This window comes from Carassius auratus, unplaced genomic scaffold (assembly GCF_003368295.1).
Source record: "Carassius auratus strain Wakin unplaced genomic scaffold, ASM336829v1 scaf_tig00217332, whole genome shotgun sequence".
Classification (NCBI taxonomy): Eukaryota; Metazoa; Chordata; class Actinopteri; order Cypriniformes; family Cyprinidae; genus Carassius; species Carassius auratus.
The window spans coordinates 105,727-128,531 of NW_020529010.1; the positions used below are offsets into that span (position 1 = coordinate 105,727).

At 40.5% G+C, this 22,805-nt stretch overlaps 1 protein-coding gene across 4 annotated transcripts in view; it reads right to left on the reverse strand.

The window, feature by feature from the left end:
- Nucleotides 1-22,805, reverse strand: part of LOC113100676 (zinc finger protein 721-like) — a 56,016-nt gene that overhangs the window by 2,574 nt on the left and 30,637 nt on the right. The window contains exons 2-4 of one of the 4 annotated variants that reach the window (XM_026265303.1): nt 9,791-9,935; nt 5,162-9,208; nt 4,395-4,440 (exon numbers count right to left, since the gene is read on the reverse strand). In XM_026265303.1, the coding sequence (XP_026121088.1) occupies nt 5,187-9,208; nt 9,791-9,845 (4,077 nt within the window). In that variant the 5' untranslated portion in view covers nt 9,846-9,935 and the 3' untranslated portion in view covers nt 4,395-4,440; nt 5,162-5,186. Of the gene's footprint in view, nt 1-3,964; nt 4,054-4,394; nt 4,441-4,997; nt 9,209-9,790; nt 9,936-22,805 lie in introns of those variants that run through there. The other 3 variants (XR_003289761.1, XM_026265301.1, XR_003289763.1) reach the window with 3 other exon arrangements.

The window sequence follows — 22,805 nt, forward strand, 5'->3', positions numbered from 1 at the left end:
TTCGCTGGCTCGCCCCTGTGATGCCAAGCATTTTGTAGGTCCTGCAAAGGGATTGGCCCACAAACCCTCGACATCCCACTTCGACGGGTTGGCATATTGCCCGCCACCCATTTCTCCGGCAATCCTCCAAGAGCTGGGAGTACTTTGCCCTCTTTCTTTCATTGGCCTCCTCCATACGGTCCTCCCAAGGCACTGTGAGCTCCAAGATAATTTACCTGCTTGGAGGCCTCTGAGGTAAGCACAATGTCTGGCCTTAATGTTGTTATGGCAACTGCCTCAGGGAACTTCAGCTGCTTGCCCAGATCAACTGACAGCTCCCAGTCACGCGCCGTTGCCAACAGGACAGAGGAGGTGCCCCCGGGCAGCTGGTGTTGACTTCTCCCCAGCTCTGACAAAAGCTATGGTCTTCACTGGGCGGAGACTCTTGCTGTGGCTAATTCCACTGCAGATAGAATCTGCTACGGCTTTTAGGACCTGGTCATGCTGCCAGCGGTAATGCCCTTCGCCCAGGGCTTTTGGACAGCAGCTCAGGATGTGTTCCAACGTTCCTCTCTTCTGGCAGAGGGGGCATGCTGGTGTCTCCACCTTTCCCCAGGAGAAGAGGTTGGATGGACTTGGCCACACGTCATAGACGCCTGGATCAGGAATTTTATCCTGTAGGGCTCAGCCTTCCAAAGCTCAGTCCATGTGACTTTGCGCTCCACTGTTTGCTCCCATCTTGTCCAGGCGCCCTGTTGCCGCATCCTAGCCATCTGGCAAGCTCGCTTCTCCTCAACTCTTGCATGCACCTCCTCCAGAATCAGTGACCTCCTCTCTTTCCCTTCCGCCTTGTCGTAGCGAGGAGTTCTTCTGCTGCCCAGGCCAGCTCTCCCCTGTGCCACTGAGCCCACCAACACCTTTTGCCGTAGCCTTGACTCCGCGTCATCCACTGCCACGGTAGCCCTCCACTTCCGCCCTGTCCTGACCTCAATCCCAGCCTGGGCAACCTTTGGATAACTGGAATCCTGATACTGTAGGACCTCCCTGGACCGCGTCAAAATGAACTCCTCGCTCAGGCTGCTCATGGCAAAGCTTCAGCTTGTGGTTCTGCCCATATAGTGCGATGCTGCTCAGGCTTCGAGGCAGTTCCATCCACCTGCGCAGAAACCTGCTGATCCTCATCTCAAAACCTTCCACCATTGAAATGGGGACTTCATACACCAGGAGGGGCCATAGGATCCAAGGGAGGATACCGTGCTGGTAAATCCAGGCCTTGAACTTGCCAGGAAGTCCAGACTTGTCCACCACGGCCAGCCAGGTCTCCAGGTCTTGGATGGTCGCTTTTGTGGAAGCTGCGTCTCGCATGCTGCAAATGAACACCTTCCCCAGGCTCTTCACATGTTCCTCTGTCAGTGATGGTATCTTGGTGGTGCCAAGTGAGAAGTGGAACTTGTCAGTAACCTTCCCTTTCTTCAGCACGAGGGACCTTGACTTTGCCGGCTTGAAGTTCATGCGAGCCCAGGACATCAGTTCCTGAAGGCCGTTCAGGATCCACCTGCAGCCTGGGACAGATGTTGTGGTCACTGTCAGGTCATCCATGAAGGCTCGAATGGGTGGCTGTCTAACTGCAGACTTAGAGAGGGGCCCCCTACACTGCATTTCAGCAGATTTCACCAGCATGTTCATGGCGAGTGCAAAAAGGATGACTGAGATTGTACAGCCAGTGGTGATCCCCTTCTCAAGCTTGTGCCAGTCTGAGGTTGTTGTTCCGGAGGAGACTCTCAGATGGAAGTTGGCATAGTAGTCCAGGATGAGGTCTCTGAACTTCTTCGGTGTGTGATGCCGGTTCAGTGCCTCTTCGACCAGTTTATGGGGTATGGATCCATAGCCATTTGCGAGGTCCAGACACAGCACAGCCAGGTCCCCCTTGTTCTCTCTTGCTTTCCTGATAAGCTGAGTGACCACGCCTGTATGCTCCAGACATCCAGGTACCCCTGGGGCTCCTCCCTTTTGGACTGATGTATCGACATAGGAATTCTTCAGGAGGTAATCTGTCAGTCGCCTGGAATTGAGGCTGAAGAAGATCTTTCCTTCAACACTCAGCAGTAAGATTGTCCGGAACTGATTGATTTTCTGAGACTTCTCCTCCTTCGGGATACAAACACCCTGCCTGTCTCCACTGGTCTGCTACCCTTCCCCTCCTCCAAATCACCTTCAGGATCTTCCAGAGTCTGTGGAGTAGTATTGGACAGTTCCTATAAACCTTGTAAAGGTACTCCACTGGGCCCTGGAGTGGAGTTTGCCCTTGCCCTTCTAACCACCTCCTGGATCTCCTTCCAACCGGGCTCTTTCCCGTCAAAGTCCAGTGTTGGTGCAGGTGGATTGATCAAGAACCTGCAGGGCCCTAGGTCTTGCTCTCTGTACTCATCATTGTAGGATTGCTTGAGGTGGTGGTCAACCTCAGCTTTGGAGCAGGTGAGTTGGCCACTGCGCTTCTGTCCTAGCAGCTGTTTCGTAAATCCAAATGGGTTCGCTAGAAAGGCAGCTCTCCTCCTGGACCTCTCCTTCCTCCTCCTCCTATGCCCCTCCGCTCTCCGCAAAGTCATCAGCTTTTTGCGGATTATGCTGCATAGCTCTGCAAACGGTCCCCTCTCCTCTTCGCTTGCAACCTTGAACTGCTGCCTCAAGGTCTTCAGCTCCTGCCTGAGCTGATGGATTTTACTTGCTCTGTTGTTCATGGTATAGGGAGGCTTCGCTGCTCGCTTCTCCTCAAGTCCAAACCTCTCTGCAGCTAGGCTGATGATGATTGTAGTCATCGTTTTGAGGCATCGATCAGCTCTCCCCCTTTGGCAGTTGCCTCCAAGATGGTATCTGCGTCTTCGTCAAACTGACGCCACTCCTTCTCCTTGCTAGCTTGGGGCCACTTCACCCGACGATGTTCTGATGTCCTGTGTGGATCAGGTGGTTGCATCAGCTGGAGGCTCCGGGCACTGTGGGGTGTCTCCGGGCCTGGCTCCTCCTGCGTCTCACCAGGCGTAGTTCCTGTGCGCTGTGACTCTACCTCCTTCTGTATACACTTCTTGGACTGGTGGATCCGCAGGCCATGTCGGATTATATTCTTTAAAAAATTAAGTACCTTTCTAATCTTTTTGAATTATATATATATTCTTTTATTTATTATTCAATTATATATAAAAAGACCTCTAACACTAGCTTGCTCTATTCTTTTTTCTATTCAGTTTTATTTTTATTATATTATTTAAAAGCCCTTGCTAAGTGTACTGTGTTTAAACTGAGACTAGTTATAACACTTATATATCATTGCTCTTTTGTTGTTTTTATTGCTTCCATTGTCCTCATTTGTAAGTCGCTTTGGATAAAAGTGTCTGCTAAATGTAATGTAAATCATGTCCCTACTCTAGGCCTAATGAATGATATTGGAGTAGTAGGCAAATAGATATGGCAGATTTGTTTTTTTACACTCATCCATCTGTTACAAAATTATATTTAATGCTAATTATTAGCCCTAAATTAAATCAACCATTTCTAGTATGTTTTGTGGCACACAGAATGCTACATTGTATTTAAAATTATTTAATTAATAAATTGAGGATAAAATTGTCCCTATCCCCATAATTAATTGCTCTTAAAATTAACTATGGGTTTAGGGGGAAGTCGTGACCTAATCGTTAGAGTCGGACTTGTAACCCTAAGGTAGCGAGTTTGAGTCTCGTACCGGCAGGGATTGTAGGCGGGGAAAGTGAATGTACAGTGATCTCTCCCAACATCAATACCACGACTGAGGTGCCCTTTAGAGAGGCACAGTACAACCAACTGCTCCCTGTCTGCTGCAGCATAAATGGCTGCCTACTGCTCTGGGTGAGTGTTCACTGCTGTGTCTCTTCACTACACTTTCAATAAAAGTAAAGCAGTTAAAAATATGTGATGCAGTGTAAAAACTAAATATGTAATCAATTTAACTTACCAATGGCCAAATGAAGTCTATGCCCAAAGCACTGGATTCTAGTCCACTGATAAAGCTCTACTGCTTTGATAATGTTGGTGCCATTGTCTGTTGTGATGGCGACCTGACGCTCCACACAGAGGTCCCACGAAGCCAGTGCCTCACTCAAGCACAAGGCTATGTTCTCTCCGATGTGGTCGTCGGGGAAATACAATGTTTGCAGGCAGTGACTTTTCAATTCAAACTCCTCGGCGACAAAGTGCACAATCTAATAAATGGTTCACTTGTCCTGCTTTACCACAGGTCCGTAGCTGTTGAAAAAAACTTCACAGTAGGCATTTCCTTTTGAAATTCATCTTGGTGCAAGTTATAAAGTTTTCGGATAGCAACTTGATTGAAACAGTTTCAAGAGTGCAGCTGGTACCTCTTGCCCACTGTGCGGATCATTTTCTGAAATCCCACTTTACTAACGGTGTGTATGGGCATCAAGACTTTTGCTGGAGAGAGATTAGAAATCAGATCAGTGTCGATCTTCTCTGCATCCATATTCGTTCTGGTCTCCTCACTGAACACACAAGTGTTCTCAAGTCCACCCTTATTTAATATAATTGCAACATTTTGGCATCATATAATCGCACAGGCTGACATAACGATTGCAATTGCAATACAATTAATCCTCCAGCACTAATTGTAATGAATCACAATTGTCTGTGGTCTCCCAGTGGCCACATTATTAGCATTTAGCGTTAAGAGATTAATTTATACACACACACACAAAATAACACATACTGTATGCCTTCATCTCTGAAAATATTTGTCTTAAACTTTATAATGAACTCCGACAAGCTTGCAAACCTCAGTGTTCTCAAAATTGCCACTAACAATAGTTTGTAGATTAATATTTTAGCCTCCTATATGTTGTTGAAATTCCCATTTATTTTTGTGTTTCAGTACTGAGCAAGTTTGTGTATTGATGACTTCTGAGAAGGACTGAAAACCTGAAGAAAGATAATTCGGTTTACTCTAGGTGTATTAAGAAAACATTTTCAAAAACTGAAGTGATTTCCTTGTTTTATTTCTTAGAATGGGTGTAACTTAACAATTTAACAAACAACCCGAATAATCCTTCAAGATACTGATTAATCTGTGAAATAATCAACAAAAAGATTAATCATTTGAATAATTTCTGAACAAAATAATTACTTAATGAAGCCTTACCTAGCACCTGTACAGGATCAGAACCTCATCCAATTACTGTAATTTCAGACATGCACACATGTAATTTATGACAGATTAAAGAAGATAATTGAGTGAATCTCTCTCCACATGAATGGCAGTGATGAGGCTTTTCTCCAGTGTGGATCTTCTCATGTATTTGAAGTTGTGATGATCGTTTGAATCTCTTGTCACAGTGTGAACACTTGTAAGGTGTTTCTGTAGTGTGAACTGTCTGGTGCTGTTTCAGTCCAGTGTGGGTTTTTTTGTGTTTGTAAAGAGTTACTCTTCGCATGAAACTCCTCCCACACCGATCACATGTGTACGGCTTCTCTCCAGAATGGATCCTCAAGTGAACATGAAGGCTTTCTTTTTGTTTGAAATTCTTCCCACACTGATCACATGTATATGACTTCTCTCCACTGTGGGTTTTCTTGTGTGCAATAAGGTTTTTTCTTTGTGTGAAACTCTTCCCACATTGATCACATGTGTACGGCTTTTCTCCACTGTGGGTTTCCTTGTGTGAAATAAGATTTCCTCTTTGTGTGAAACTCTTCCCACACTGATCACATGTGTACGGCTTCTCCCCACTGTGGGTTTTCTTGTGTTTGTGAAGGGTTGCTCTTCGCATGAAACTCCTCCCACAATGATCACATGTGTATGGCTTCTCTCCAGTGTGGATCCTCATGTGCTCATGAAGGCTTTCTTTTAGTTTGAAATTCTTCCCACACTGATCACATGTATAAGACTTCTCTCTACTGTGGGTTTTCTTGTGCGCAATAAGGTTTTCTCTGAGGGTGAAACTCTTCTCACACTGATCACACGTGTACGGCCTCTCTCCACTGTGGGTTTTCTTGTGTTTGTAAAGGGTTACTCTTCGTATGAAACTCTTCCCACACTGATCACATGTGTACGGCTTCTCTCCAGTGTGGGTCCTCATGTGATCATGAAGGCTTTCTTTTTGTTTGAAATTCTTCCCACACTGAGCACATGTATGTGACTTCTCTCCATTGTGGGTTTTTTCGTGTGCAATAAGGTTTGCTCTTTGTGTGAAACTCCTCCCACACTGATCACACATGAACGGCTTTTCCCCACTGTGGGTTTTCTTGTGTTTGTAAAGGGTTACTCTTCGTATGAAACTCCTTCCACATTGATCACATGTGTACGGCTTCTCTCCAGTGTGGATTTTCATGTGATCATGAAGACTTTCTTTTCGTTTGAATTTCTTCCCACACTGATCACATGTGTATGGCTTCTCTTCACTGTGGGTTTTCTTGTGTGCATTAAGGTTTCCTCTTTGTGTGAAACTCTTTCCACACTGATCACATGTGTAGGACTTCTCTCCCGTGTGGGTTTTCTTGTGTGCATCAAGTGTTCCTCTTTGTGTGAAACTCCTTCCACACTGATCACATGTGTATGGCTTCTCTCCAGTGTGGATCCTCATGTGATCATGAAGCCTATCTTTTCGTTTGAAATTCTTCCCACACTGATCACATGTGTATGGCTTCTCTCCAGTGTGGATTTTAATGTGATCATGAAGCCTATCTTTTCGTTTGAAACTCAACCCACACTGAACACAGGTATATGACTTCTCTCCACTGTGGGTTTTCTTGTGTGCAATAAGGGTTCCTCTTTGTATAAAACTCCTCCCACACTGATCACAGGTATATGACTTCTCACCACTGTGGGTTTTCTTGTGTGCAATAAGGGTTCCTCTTTGTGTGAAACTTTTCCCACACTGATCACATGTAAATGACTTCTCTCCACTGTGGGTTTTCTTGTGTGCAATAAGGGTTCCTCTTTGTGTGAAACTCCTCCCACACTGATCACATGTGTACGGCTTCTCTCCAGTGTGGATCCTCATGTGTTCATTGAGGGTTCCCTTTTCTGCGAAACTCTTCCCACATTGATCACATGTGTGTGGCTTCTCTCCACTGTGTCTTTTCATGTGTTTGAAAAGGTTTCCTTTATGTGCAAAACTTTTGCCACACTGATCACATGTGTGTGGCTTCTCTCCAGTGTGGATATTCATGTGGTATTTAAGGTTTCCTTTGTCTAAGAAACCCTTCCCACACTGATCACATGTGTGTTGCTTCTCTCCACTGTGTCTTTTCATGTGTTTGATAAGGTTACTTTTTTGTGTGAAATTCTTTCCACATTGTTCACATGTGTGTGGCTTCTCTCCATTGTGAATATCAATGTGTCGATTAAGCATTTCTTTTAGTCTGAAGCTCTTCCCACATTGTTCACATGTGTATGGTTTCTCTCCAGTGTGGATCCTCTCATGTATTCTCTGATAATCTGGCCGTTTGAATCTCTTGTCACAGTGTGAACACTTGTAAGGTGTTTCTGTAGTGTGAACTGTCTGGTGCACTTTCATTGCACCATATGTAAAAAATGTCTTCCCACACTTAGAGCAAACATGATCCTTCACACCAATGTGTCTTTTCTGATGTATCTTTAATGCAATCATCTGACTAAAACTCTTTCCACATAAATAACATATGTAAGGCTTCTCCTTTGTATGAGCTTTCAAGCGGTCCTTTAGAAATGTTCTTCTGCTTTGGTCACAGTTTTCTAGTCTCTCTCTAGAATGAGTAAGCAGATGTTTTTTAAAAACATCACATTTTCTGAAACTCTTTCCACACTGATCACATGTGTACGGCTTCTCTCCAGTGTGAATCCTCATGTGTTCATTATGGGTTTGCTTAAGTCTGAAACTCTTTCCACACTGATTACATGTGTACGGCTTCTCTCCAGTGTGGATCCTCGTGTGTAAATCAAGTGCTCCTTTTTGTGAGAAACTTTTTCCACACTGATCACATGTGTATGGCTTCTCTCCAGTGTGGATCCTCATGTGTACATCAAGGGCTTGTTTTTGTGTGAAACTCTTCCCACACCGATCACATGTGAATGGCTTCTCTCCAGTGTGGATCATCATATGTTCGTTAAGAGTTTGCTTAAGTCTGAAACTCTTTCCACACTGATCACATGCATACGGCTTCACTCCGGTGTGGATCATGACATGTTCACTTAGAGCTTTCTTTAGTCTGAAACTCTTCCCACACTGATCACATGCATATGGCTTCTCTCCCGTGTGGATCATCATGTGTTCGTTAAGAGTTTTCTTAAGTCTGAAACTCTTCCCACACTGATCACATGTGTGTGGCTTCTCTCCTGTGTGGATCCTCATGTGTACATTAAGGGCACCTTTTTGTTTGAAACTCTTCTCACACTGATCACACCTGTATGGCCTCTCTCCTGTGTGGATATTCATGTGGTCTTTAAGGTTTCCTTTAAAAACAAATGTTTTCCCACACTGATCACATGTGTGAAGATTCTCTCCAGTGTGGATTCTCATGTGGTCCTTAAGGGTTCCTTTACGTACAAAAGTTTTCCCACAGTGATCACATGGGTGTTGCTTCTCTCCACTGTGTCTTTTCATGTGTTTGATAAGGTTACTTTTTTGTGTGAAATTCTTTCCACATTGTTCACAAGTGTGCGGCTTCTCTCCATTGTGAATATCTATGTGTCGATTAAGCATTTCTTTTAGTCTGAAGCTCTTCCCACATTGTTCACATGCATACGGCTTCTCTCCAGTGTGGATCCTCTTATGTATTCTCAGATATTCTGACCGTTTGAATCTCTTGTCACATTGTGAACACTTGTAAGGTTTTTCTGTAGTGTGAACTGTCTGGTGCACTTTCATAGCAGCATATGTAAAAAAAGTCTTCCCACATTCAGAGCAAGCATGATCCTTCACACCGCTGTGTCTTTTCTGATGTATCTTTAAAGCAGCCATGTGACTAAAACTCTTTCCACATAAATAACATATGTAAGTCTTGTCCTTTGTATGGACTTTGAGGTGGTTCTTCAGGAAATGTGGTCTAAAAAATGTTTTGCTGCTTTTAACTGCTTTTGTTTCACACTCAGGCCATGTTTTGTCTCTTATTGTCAAGGAGGATCTCCAGGATGCTTCTTCAGTTTTGACATGATGGTTCTCCCCCTCTTTAATCAGTTCTTCAATCTCTTTGCTCTCTTCTATCAAGTCTAAAATTAAAGTAAAAATGTTTATTAAAAGAAAAGGTTTTCAGAAAATCAAAAAAAAAAAAAAAATGTGAAAGGAAAAACCATATGTACCTAGGATGAATTGAGGGCGAGTAATTTCTTTGGTAATTTTTGGATGAACTAACCCTTTAAGCCCAAAAAAAAAAAAAAAAAAAATTGGATAGTTTAGGCTACTAGGAGAGAAAGATAGCGGTAAAGCACAAGGGGCGGTCATGTTACTTTTTGATGTTATTTATTTTTTTTAAAAATCAGAAATTTTGTAATACGTAAAAAACAATATTGGGGCTAAAAAATATGAAAGCTACAAAATGCGTATTTGCTTTACTTTTTGTACCCTCTGACTGAAGTTGTAATTCCTAAATTAAAAAAAAAAAATATTCAAAACAGTTGTTGGCTCATATTATTCTTTAAATTTTTTACAGTATGTCTTTTCTTTTTGAAGATGCCATTTTTTAAAAGCATTAGTGACTTATGTACTGTTAATGCCTTAAACTAGTAGTCCAAATAATGCATGAACTATTATAAAACTTATAGAAGAATGAATAATGAAGAATATACACAAACCTATTTGTTCTTCAGTATCTTCCAATTTTATTTCGCAGGGTTCTGCATCAGTCATGTTTTCAGCTTTCTTTCATAAAACCTTTCACTAATTGTTGCGGGAGGAGTTAAACTGTTGGTAAATTCCTGTGTAGTTGGAGGAGCAGATCTGCCAAATTCAAAAAATACATCCGTTATCAAATTGATGCTTATATTAATTCACACACATCATGCAATATTGCTTAACTTAAAATATACAAAAGCTTAAAGTATTCTAGGTCTATTTCAACATAGAGTGTCTTTCAGCCCTCACAGGGCTGTGGAGGCCGGGTATTTAACAATTTAACAATAAACTTGAGTCTGACATAAGTGCACTTAACAGTAAACTTCAATTATTATAAATAAGTGAACACAAATAGAAAGAAATATATGTAACCTTAATTAAGAAATTAAACAAGGTAAATGTGTATGGCAAACAAGCTTCTGCTTTAACCAACATTGGCAAGTTTATGCAGGAAGTACAGTTTTTCCAAATATAAACATCTAAAATGAATAAAATAATTAATAATGTTTTTATTTTTTTGAATTCTATAATATTTCGTCACACTGCGGGATGTGATGTGACCGACATAAGAGTAGCGGCACGGCCATTATAAACAACAACATTGAGTGAGTCGCCGCAACACAGGCTTAAAATGTTGGGACACAATGATACCTTTTCTTCAGAACCAATCCAATCCTATCTCGAAAAATTGGAATATCTGCCGATATGATACAATCCGATACCAGCACAGTTTTTTCAAAGAAGAATTTATATACTTCTCTGTGTTGACCTGATTGTCACTCTTTTTTGTGTTAAACACAATCTACTAAATATAGACAACTACAAGCTGGAGGCTGTGGAGAAGCAGATTCGTGACCTGGTGCAGAAGCAGGCCCAGCTGAGAGAGTGGAAAGCGATGCTGGAAACCTCCTGGGCTGATGCTCACAAGTCCTGGGTAAGCATACAGCGCACTGCTAACAGTCCCACTACCTCTACTCCATGTGTTTCTCTGCACAGGGCCGGTGGACCCAAGACACGGTCTTCCCAGATGTGCTTCACTCCGACGCTGGGACACCTCTGATCCTGGGTACACCTGCAGCAGAGGACACGAGCCAGGCCTCAAGCGACGACCTCTCCCCCTCTGCCACCTCCTGTCTCCACCTGGAACTACTTTGCTCCCCTCCTCAAGATGGAACGTGCAACTTTGATTGTCAGAGACTCCATCGTCCAACACGTCCGTGCTACGTTAGGCGAACATAAAGGGCACACTCACTGCTTCCCTGGTGCTCGTGTTCTTGATGTTTCTGTGCAGATACCCACGATCCTGAGGCCAACGAGGAACCCGGAGCAGTCGTGCTACACTCCAAGGTTAACGACACCATGCTGCAGCAGACAGAGACACTGAAGAGGGACTTCAGCAGCCTGATCGAGACTTTGAGCAGCACAACCCTCACAACGACAATCATCACGCCAGGACCACTTCACACATATCGACGAGGACACCAAAGATTTAGTAGACATTTTCCTTTAAATTAATGGTTATTGTCATTGTGTAAAGAACAGAAACTGCTCTTTGTTATTAACTGGAATCTTTTCTGGGCGCATCCTAGGCTTTTTCGCACTGATGGCCTGCACCCCAGCTCCAGAGACATAGCAGAACTCCCGTCTAAGGACATCAACAGGAGACTATGATCCATATGACTAGGAAGCCAATTCTCAAATAACTTGCTGATGGGTTTTGTTGTACAGCTGATTGCTGACCAGCTTAAATGATAGAAGTACTTGTGCTGTCCAGTCTATTAAGACTGTGTCTGTTCCCTGAATAGTAAGGTCAAAATATAAATTTAATGTAGGATCTAGAAAAATCTGATCATGATTAAAACAGAAAATATAAAATAAATGAACAAAAACAATTTTTAAAGTTTGGGCATTAACATTACATCACTCACACCCAAAACAGTTATTCTAAATTAAATGATCACAGATAATAGTTTTGATGTACTCTGCTTGACTTCCCTGGCTAAAACCAAATTATTATATTGGTCTAAATGAGTCTACTCCACCAATCTACTGTTATAAGCATGAGCCCCATCATACTCAGAAAACAGGATACAATAACAAATGTATATTCTACAGCATCTAATACTTCAGTTTCATCCATCGCAAGATAAACTGCAGTGCTTTACAACTTCTATAGGACTGGAAGAGCTAAATAAATTTATCAATGCATCTAAACCAACATGTTTATTACATCCGGTACCCACTAAATTACTGAAAGAGTTGTTACCTGTAGCAGACGAAACGCTTCTCAATATTATTAACTCATCTATCTTTAGGTCATGTCCCAACCATTCAAGCTGGCGGTTATTAAGCCTCTTATTAAGAAACCACAACAAGATCCTAGTGAACTGGTAAATTAAAGACCCATTTCAAATATTCCATTTATGTCCATTTTCTTTTTTTAAAGTTGCTGCTCAAATATGCTCCTTTTTTTTTTTGCAGGATCTGTATGAAGAATTTCAGTCAGGTTTCAGGCCTCAGCACAGCATAGAAACTGCACTTGCTTCTTGCGTCAGATCAAGGCTGCATCTATTTCTAGTTCTACTTTATCTTAGTGCTGCATTCGACACCATAGATCATGACGTACTCATAGATCGGTTACAAAACTATACAGGTATTCAAGAGCAGGCTGTAAGATGGTTTAGATCCAACCTGTCTGATCACTACCACCATGTTTATTTAATGGGGAGTAATCTTATTTATCTACAGTAAAATTTGGAATGCCACAAGGATCTGTCCTAGGTCAATATACAATTTGCAATATACAAGGCAATTTTTTTTCATCACTAATTGATGGATGTCTAAAATATACAAATAAGGAGAAGTCTAAAATAAGCAGGAGGCCTAGGGCCTTAGTGTCTGTTGTTGAACCACAGGGAGACATTCAGAGTCGAGGATACTTTTTTTTCTTTTCTCGAATGGCTGATTGCACCAGTGAGACCTATGATTTTTTATTATTTTTTGGTCGCACCACTGAGAAATTAGGTTGCACTCTAGAGCCCTGACATAAACTGTAAATACACCTAAATGCTTTTTGCGGATGCGGATTCCAGAATTGTTTAGTTATGTTGGAATGAAAGACACAGATGAACGAGTCAGTCTATTGTTCGTTATCTGGCTCGGCTCGGTGTTCATCTTCAGTTCTCTCTTCACAGCAGTTCAGTAAGTGTACTGTTTGAGTGCATGCATGCATTACTCCGGGATATTGGACGAACTCGGAGGGAGTGTCAGCCACATTAAAAAAGTTAACAGCTTAAGTCATTTGTGGATTAATGCTTATTAGAGATGCGAACCGTTTAAAATGATTCAGTTCGATTTGGTGAACTGAATGATTCGTTCGTGAACCGGATATCCAGACTGCTTTGTTTTGAACGCTCTCTCACAACAGACACAGAAGAGAAGACATTGCTGAATAAAGTCGTTGTTTTTGCTATTTTTGGACCAAAATGTATCTTCGATGCTTCAAAATATTCTAACCGACCCTCTGATGTCACATGGACTACTTTGATGATGTTTTTCTTACCTTTCTGGACATGGACAGTATACCGTACACACAGCTTCAATGGAGGGACTGAGAGCTCTCGGACTAAATCTAAAATATCTTAAACTGTGTTCCAAAGATTAATGGAGGTTTTACGGGTTTGAAACAACATGAGGGCAAGTTATTAATTACATAATTTTACTATCTGGGTGAACTAACCCTTTAAGTAATATTCTAAACGGTTAATTCAACTTTTACTTAAAGTGCCCATATTATGCCTTTTAGACGATTACCTTTCATGCAGTGTGTCATGTAGCTGTATGTGATCATAAACATCTACAAAGTTGTGACGCCGACAATGCACGCTCTACATTGTGATGCTCTATGTCATGAAGTAACATTTTCATAATGTCCACCAACATTTTAGGTCACCAACTTGCCTGCCCACAAACACAGTTAAGTTTCTATGTGGTTAATATCATTTCAAGATGACGCGGTTTCCTACGCTGTGAGAGAACATTTGTTTGATTAGGCAGAGTGATGTCTCTACGGATCTGGACCAATCACAAAGGACTGCACAATCTGACCAATCACAGCAGTGAGGGCTCAAGGAACAAAGGGGTTTAGAGAGACTGATTCTTTCAACTGTTCACTGAGAATTCTCTGTGAACATCGCATTAAAGTCAGGGGCTGCAGAGAGGAAATGGCATAAAATCAAGAAACTCTACCGACCTAAGTGTGTATCAGTCTCCTCTATTCCTTCTCTGCAAATTTCTTCACTACTAAAAAATCATACTACCACAACAAAATTAACATCTGTTGTGACGTTCGGACACTTCAAAAGTTTCTCTTCTCAATTCGCCTCCAGAATATCAAATACCACTGCCTCCTTTCGTTTTAATTTAAGTCCTGCCCCAAAATTTCTGGAAACCCTGAAAAGGTACTACCTCGCCAGCAGGGACTTTGAGGGGCATTTTTTTACCCAGAACTTTATTTAGTTCCTGGTTCCTGCGGTGGAAACACACCAAAGTACCAGCCCAAAGTACCTAGTTCCTGGGTAAATTTCCTGCGATGGAAACGCGGCTCAATTCTCCACAACACAGACCACTAATGCACACTCTCTCTTCTCCTTCTCTCTAATCTCAGAGACGGACGTTTCCAAACTTATCCTGTCCAGTCATCCTACTACTTGTCCACTTGATCCGATCCCCACTCACCTCCAAACATTTTCTTCTTTAGTCATACCTTCACTTACTCACAATATCAACTCCTCGGCCCTGCAGAATTGACTTATACAACATTAGGAAGATTAGACCTTCCTGTCAGAGCAGGCCACCCAACCTCTTGTCCAACCTCTTGTTCTCGCCAGACTGGACTATTGTAATGCTCTACTGCCGGGACTTCCTGCATGTACTATCAAGGCTCTGCAAAGCCCCTTTCACACTGCACATCGGACCCGGAATATTGCCGGAACATTGCTGGGTCGCCTTCTGTGTGAAAGCAACCACGTCCCGGGATTGATTCCCACATTGAACCCGGGTAGGGGACCTAGTAACATTGCTGGGTTCAACCCAGGACGAGCGCTGTGTGAACAAAAGCCAGATATAATGCGGTGTCGAAGTGATGACACGCGACTCTTTTACCGACTGTTTTGAAGGAAGATCAACATTCGCGACGAAAAAATATGTGCAAACTGTAATGAAGCAGAGATCAGTTTGTTCCTTACTTTCCGTGCTGACGCAGAGATCGTCTGCTTGCTTCAGTGAAAGGATAACGTGCCTAATGTTTTGGACTCGTACATTACACGTCATGCCCTGATGTCATGTGTCGTTACGGGATCTTCACGGGTTATGTGTGAAAGCACGCACATATCCCGGGTCATCACTGGCAGTGTGAAAGTGCAAAATCTAGCGACCCGGGAACAATGGCCGGAACACTTTACCCGTGTATTTGCCGGAATGGCAGTGTGAAAAAGACTCAACTGATCCAGAATGCAGCAGCAAGGGTTGTCTTCAATAAACAAAAAACAGCTCACGTTACTTCTCTCCTCATCAGGTTACAATGGCTACCAGTAGCCGGGCGCATCATATTCAAGAGACTGATGCTTGCCTACAAGATGACCACTGGCACGGCAACAACATATCTAAGCTCACTAGCTCAATCTTATTTACCCTCCAGAAGTTTGCACTCTGCAAGTGAACGACGCCTTGTGGTGCCATCCCAAAGAGGTTCAAAATTCCTCTCACTGACCTTTTCCTGGACCGTGGTAGAATGACCTCCCAAACTCAATTTGAACAACTCATTTTCAAAAAACATCTAAATGACTCATCTTTTTCACCAGCACTTAACCAACTAATTCTAGTATTTACCTTTATTTGTCTATCATGATCTTAAAAAAAAAAAAAAAAAAACGGGATATGTGTTCTGTACTAGACTAACTTAGACTTGTCATGGCACTTGTATATTGTTATTGTTCTCTTGTTGGTCTGATTGCTTCTATTGTTCTAATTTGTAAGTCGCTTTTGAAGGTGTGGATGTCGAGTTGCTATATCCATCATATTGATATTAATTATATTATTACATATCTTGCATTTCTTTGGAGAGAAAGGTTTTGTATTTCTTTTATCTAGGTTTTGAAACCAATCAGAACTTTGTTGACTTATGCATTGATGCAAATTAGTATCCTCTGTCAGGGTATAATTGTTGTTGATTTTGAATTGTACGCAGAGCGGCCTACGAACTCCATTGAGAGTTCTGAAGCTGACTTCTGCTGATAAAATGCAAACCATGTTCCTCAGTAAATTTTTCTTTAATTAAATGCATCTCTGACTTCTGGTCTTCATTAATCATATCTGGTCCTTGGGTTTTAACTGTAATTCCCCTACAGTTAAATGGTGGAGAATGCGCTGGCAATCGTTCTATGTTGACATCCCTGATCAATCATTAAATCAAGGTAAGAAAGATTTTATATTTAATATTGTTGGTTAGGGACTGTCTGTAAGTGGAGGGAGGGCTGAGAGAAGGAGGAACGATAGACTCACTCAGACGTGAGAGGGTAGACACCAGCTCCGGGGTGGAGTAGGTAAATTGTTGTCTTGGCACACCTGTAATTGAAATAACCTTGTGAGTAAAAGGGGTACAAGTGCACATCGGTATGTCTTAAGATAAGATATATTTAGAGATGTGTACAGTTATAGGGAGTACCAGTGCAGACCTATAGAGCATCACAGTCCCGCCCACAGCTGGTGCCTGAAGTAAAAATTCAATGCAATTTCTGCATTGACATTTGGGGTATAAGCCATAAAAACGTAACCATACATGGTAGACTTAAAACCAGCTACGGCTGTACTAAGCGATAGTATATGCTCACATAAATGTAAAAGGATCATGGGGCACTAACCTTGTTTTGATATAAATGTCTTTTATTCACGATGTCTTGGCTAAGTACTTCATTACCCACAATCCTGAACAATCCCACACTGTTGCATCTGATTGGTAGAGCTATAGACAGTAGGTGGAGCTCATGTAAACGTCTGGTTAAACCCCGCGAAGGTCCGTGAAGACTGAAGATCATTAATAAAAAAATAAAATAAATGAAAAACCTGTGTTGCGTTTTTGCACGGTAGACTTATCAGTGCAAACATGATCTCCTTGGCTGCCATGAGAGTTTTGCAGGGAGGTTGGTAACTTAGCTAGGCTACTGTAGCCTTCATATTGTATGAGTCATATCAAGCATTTTATAATGCCACTGTCAAAACAATATTTAGCCTAGGCATACCTTTTTGTGCATTTACTAAACATTTGTGTAATGGCAACGACATGTGTTGACGACTGAGCGGTGATTGCAGTCAGGTACAAAGCACTGCACCATGTTGCTGACGTTATTGTTAACCACTTTCACACACGCACACAATATATAAAATACACAATGATAAATATAAAAATCAATACCTATATAAAACACTATTTATTTACACGATTGTAAATTCACTATTCACTATACAAAATAAAATTCACTGGAGGAGAAAGTTCGCGCGAGCGGCCGTAATCAGATTTGGAAGTTGCTCAAAAGGCTCGTTGCCTCGTTCGCGGTTGTGGCTCCAGTCGAATTCAATGGGGCGCGGTGGTTTATGGGATGAGTAGTTCTGCGCTCGAAATTAAAATATGTACACAGTCTTGTACCTTTGACTTTTTTTGGATTTTCTCTAAATTTTTTCACTCGAAATGATATGTTATATGCTTATGAGTTCAGCCGTAGCTGGTTATCCTCAGACATGCTCTAAAACTCTTTAGATTCTGATTTTTCCGAAAGTTAATGGGAGAAATGAATGGGAAATTTACTTCCGGCACCAGAGCCCTCTCGGGCTGTGGGCGGGACTGTGATGCTCTATAGGTCTTAGATAGAGACATGCAGCGCTGGGTCAAGCACAGAGAGCCAAAGAGCACGCGAAGCCATAAATGGCAGTGCTGGGTCATGCATAGATTGCCAAAGCAAATGCATTTACGGCCAGGTTAGCCATAGTAGGGGTATAGGAAATCCCGAGAAGAATGTAAGATGCTAGAAGGGGGTTCTAGTCGTAAATCGCTGTTCCAACTCTCGACCACCCACTATCACAGACGTGGTGCCCCGAGTTTAGGAAATAGGTCAGGTCAGTGGTTAAGGAACAGAGTATCCAAAATAAATTTGAGTTACAAATAGATAGGGATAATCTATATGCGCATATACAGATAGGGATTGATTGATCTGGGATGCATTAGGAACAACCCCGAAAAATTTTGATTCATGGCCCTAATTGGATTGGACCAGTATATGGAAATTCTGGAATATACTTTACAGTTTCATCAGGCAGAAGTCAAGTTCTGTTGGTAAGATCGCCGCCTCAATCTCTTTTTGGTTTATGATAGAAATTTGACTGACAAGCTAAGTAACATGCTCAGCCCTGATAGAAATAATTATTATCCAGAGATCACCCTCACATAAAGAAAGGCTGGTGTGAAGACAAAGGAGTGAATCCTGTTTATGTAATATAAGTTAAAAGCAAAAGGAGCTGTAAGGCTTTGTGGGTCCTCGAGGTCTGAGTGACGCAATAGTTTGGGTTATGTAGAACAGAGATAATTTGAACAAAAAATTTGGATCTGCTGGCTAACCCATATTCCCATTGGAATACTGTAAGAAGGGGTGAATGTTTAAACAAAAAAAATTGTAATAGGCTCTATGGAGCTGCTTAAGAACACCTGTTGCTTCTGAATGTGTCATTAATTTAGTTTGAGTACAGTAATATGGTTTGTTAATTGACAAGATTTGCATAAAATTAATAACAATAATAAGGCAATGAGTATGATTAACAGTAATGTCATGATATTAAAATACATGCATCCATGGTGAAAGTAAAATGTAATAAAAAGGCTGCCGTATTAAGTAATAACCTAGGAACTGTTCTAGGTTTTCGAGGAAATAATGATTATGATTATTTTTATTTTTAAAGATGGCTCAATATTGGTCTTATGTTTGGTTTGTTTATTTTTGGTTAGATCACCATTATGTTTTTAACACCAAAATGGTCTTTTAAGTTTGGAGTGAAAGAGTATATTGGATTTTCAATCCCTCTCATTGCACCACTGGTAGGAAATTATAGATTTTCATAAAAAAAAGGGTATCTTTACTGGGATTCAGGTAGGATTCAGTAATGAATGGATATGGGAAGTAAGAATGTATATGATAATCATTTTGTACAAAATAATGTGTTTATTACTAGAAATGTCAGACCAGTACCAGAGATGTTAAGCTTATGCAGCTGCTTATGTTAACCAACAAGATATACGTATTTGGAGAGTTCATCTAGGTTTTGGAACCAAATTAGTATCCTCTGTCAAGGTATAATTGTTGTTGATTTTGAATTGTACGCAGAGCGGCCTACGAACTCCATTGAGAGTTCTGAAGCGGACTTCTGCTGATGAAACTGCAAACTATTTTCTTCAGTAAAATTATTATTAATAATTGAACTCATCTCTGACTGCTGGTCTTCATTCATCATATCTGGTCCTTGGGTTTTAATTGTAATTCCCCTACACTTTGGATAAAAGCATCTGCTAAATGATTAAATGTAAATGTCAAGCTCAAATCGGAAATATAACTGCAAAGTATCAATGATCCTGGACCAGTAATAGATCCACCGCCACTAAACCTTGTATCGTCATTGGCTTCTCAAACTGTCAGTCAAACCTCATTGTTCCTCTCGTCTCTCTCATGAATGAAGAGCAGCACGTAGTTTGGAGCTTCTCAGCCTGTTTTACAGTCTGAAGGTAAATAAACTCATACTTTTTATTAAATAAGCAAAGCATTTTCTTTACTCAAGAAACACTATATTTATTTTTGTATTTGAGGAGCAGATAAGAATGTCTTAACATTTGTTGTCAAGTCAGTCAAATAGCTTGTGCGAAGTGCTGAATCTTTTATAATATGATACTTTAGCCAAATAACAGAAAAAGCTGAGCGCCCACATAGCGGCAGAAAACTCTATAAACTGCAAGTTCATGAAAATGTAAATACAATGCCTGGGTGACAGCAAAAATTTATTTTGCCCATGTCACAATATGAGGTAAATTCAGCCCTGTACACTATACTGATTTTGTTGCCAAATTTGATTTGGAACAGTTTTGAATAAACAACTAAACTGAACTATTATTCCTGTCTATCTGCTTGACTGACAGTTTTATTGATCACTGGGAGAGTGTTGACTTTGTATGATGTTGGTTCAATATATCTTTTGAACATAAAATAATATTTTTGAAAAACAGCTTCGATGTAGTAAGCTACTTTTGTCATGTTAGCTTAGCTCATTAGCTTAGCTCGCTACATTTCACAGGGCTGTAGTTTTAGTCTAGTAAAGCTTCATTTAATGAAAAACTGACAGAATCTCGTAGATTCAAATCTGCAACTAGATGGATGTACTGTTACTTCCTCTACAGTCAAAAATCTGGGTTTTATTTTAGACAGCCACTTTTCTTTTGAAAACCATATTTCTCATATAACAAAAAAGCATTCTTCCATCTTGGAAACATTGCTAAGCTATGAAACATGTTACCTGTTTCTGATGCAGAAAAGCTAGTTCATGCATTCATGACCTCTAGACTGGACTATTGTAATGCACTTCTAGGTGGTTGTCCTGCTTCTTCAATAAACAAGCTACAGGTAATTCAAAATACAGCGGCTTGAGTCCTTACCAGGTGAAGAAAATATGATCATATTACCCCAATTGTACAGTCTCTACACTGGCTACCTATTAAGTTCAGTATCAGTTACAAAATATTGTGTTAAATATAAAAAAATCTCTGTTTAAATCAAAATTAAAAATCACATCTCTTTCGCCAAGCATTCAAATAATGCATCTCATATTTTGTGACTGCAGTTGTTTCTGATCAAATGTGCATTTGGCTTGGGTTAAACAAATTAATTTTACTTTGTTGGAACAGCAGCTATGCTAATTAGGTCTCTATTTGTTTCTCTATTTTGTAGGATATACACAAGCTCCAGTCTGGATCCAGAACACCTGAGAAGAGATGATGCTGACCCTCAGAGGACCTCAGATGATGCTAACCCTGAAACTACATACAGAACTAACAAATATTTCTACTTACTATGCAATCACATTATAATTGCTGTTAATAATGTTCATCGTCTTGTTGACTATGTCTTGTATACATTTTTCTGAAAATTTCGGTCATATGCACATAAACTGACAGTCACCACTTATAATCTACTGCTCAATATTGTAGAAACTTAATTTTCTGTAAAGTTGCTTTGCAATGATTTGTATAGCTATAAAAATAAACTTGAAATTGAATTGAATTTAATATTATTACGAACCTATAAGGCCCTAAATGGTTTAGCTCCTGCGTACCTAACTAGCCTTCTCCCACGCTACAACCCATCACGCACCCTAAGGTCACAAAACGCTGGACTTTTGGTAGTGCCTAGGATAGCAAAGTCCACTAAAGGAGGTAGAGCTTTTTCGCTTTGGCTCCCAAACTCTGGAATAGCCTTCTTGATAATGTTCGGGGTTCAGACACACTCTCTCGGTTTAAATCTAGATTAAAAACGCATCTCTTTCGCCAACCATTCGAATAATGAATAACATAATTTTGGTATGCACTTATATCTGATCAAATGCACATTCTTATTCTTTAGCTTGCATTAAACTAATTAATTTTACTTGGCTGGAACAGCAGATACGCTAATTATTTGTTTCTCTGTTTTGTCACAGGATTTACATCCCGTTGTAACTAGGATTTACAGAAGCTCCAGTCTGGATCCAGAACACCTGAGAAGAGATGATGCCAACCCCTAAGAGGACCTCAGATGATGCTAACCCTGAAACAACATACAGAACTACCAATTTTTTATAAGTTTGATTGCATCATATAATAATTGCTGTTAATAATGTTTATCATATGTCTTTATTTTTCTGCACATTTCTGCCATATGCACTGACAGTCACCACTTATTGTAGAAACTTAATTTTCTGTAAATTTGCTTTGCGATGATTTGTATCATAAAAAGTGCTATAATAAACTTAAACTCTGTAAACAAAGAAGCAGCAATACTTTCTGAACTGTGCCTGTGTCCCAATGTGCATAATATAAATCCTAAATATTATATATGATAATTTTCCAATATTATTCAGGGTAGATAGTATGCACATTGGGATGCAGGGTGCGTCAATGTTTCAAATGTTCATTTAGATATTTACATTCACTTTAGTCTTCACCCCATGGCACCAAATTTATTTTCACACTTTAAAACATTTTTTCTTTTACTCTAACCTAAAACATGCCCTATTTAATCTTATGTTAATTCATGTTAATTTCAACTTTTAATTAGAGCCCGACCGATATGGATTTTTGGGGGGCGATGCCGATATTAACTCGAAAAGAGCCGATTTATAAGCCGATATTTTGATTTTGAAAATAAACTGGATATTAGACCCATTTCCTATAAACTGCACTTACACAACATTCAATAGCAAAATATCTGCCTGTTCTATGTACGTGGGCTGTATAAACCATTTTCCAGAAGGGATTTATGTAAAAAAAAAAAGCCTTAGATTACAGTCTCAATGACTAAACAATTGCACATCAAAAGTCTATATTTTTTAATGATCAAAAAACAGTCTGGTTTTAAACATTTAACACTTTTACTTTCTTCCAGTTGAAGCTGGTTTTAACAGTCTGTGTGTGTACTGTAAATAATACTAAAGTTAAAGTATTTGCAGAAGTAGTCCCACACTTTGCTGCTACAGCATTCACCTTTTTCAGCCATCTGTAGGCAGAAAGAGAGACAGAGAAAGAATAAGCATGTGTATTAATAATATCACCATGTATCATTACTCATGTCATCATTAGAATTATAATAATAATAAACAGGGATCTCCTACATAGGCAAAAATGAGAAAAAA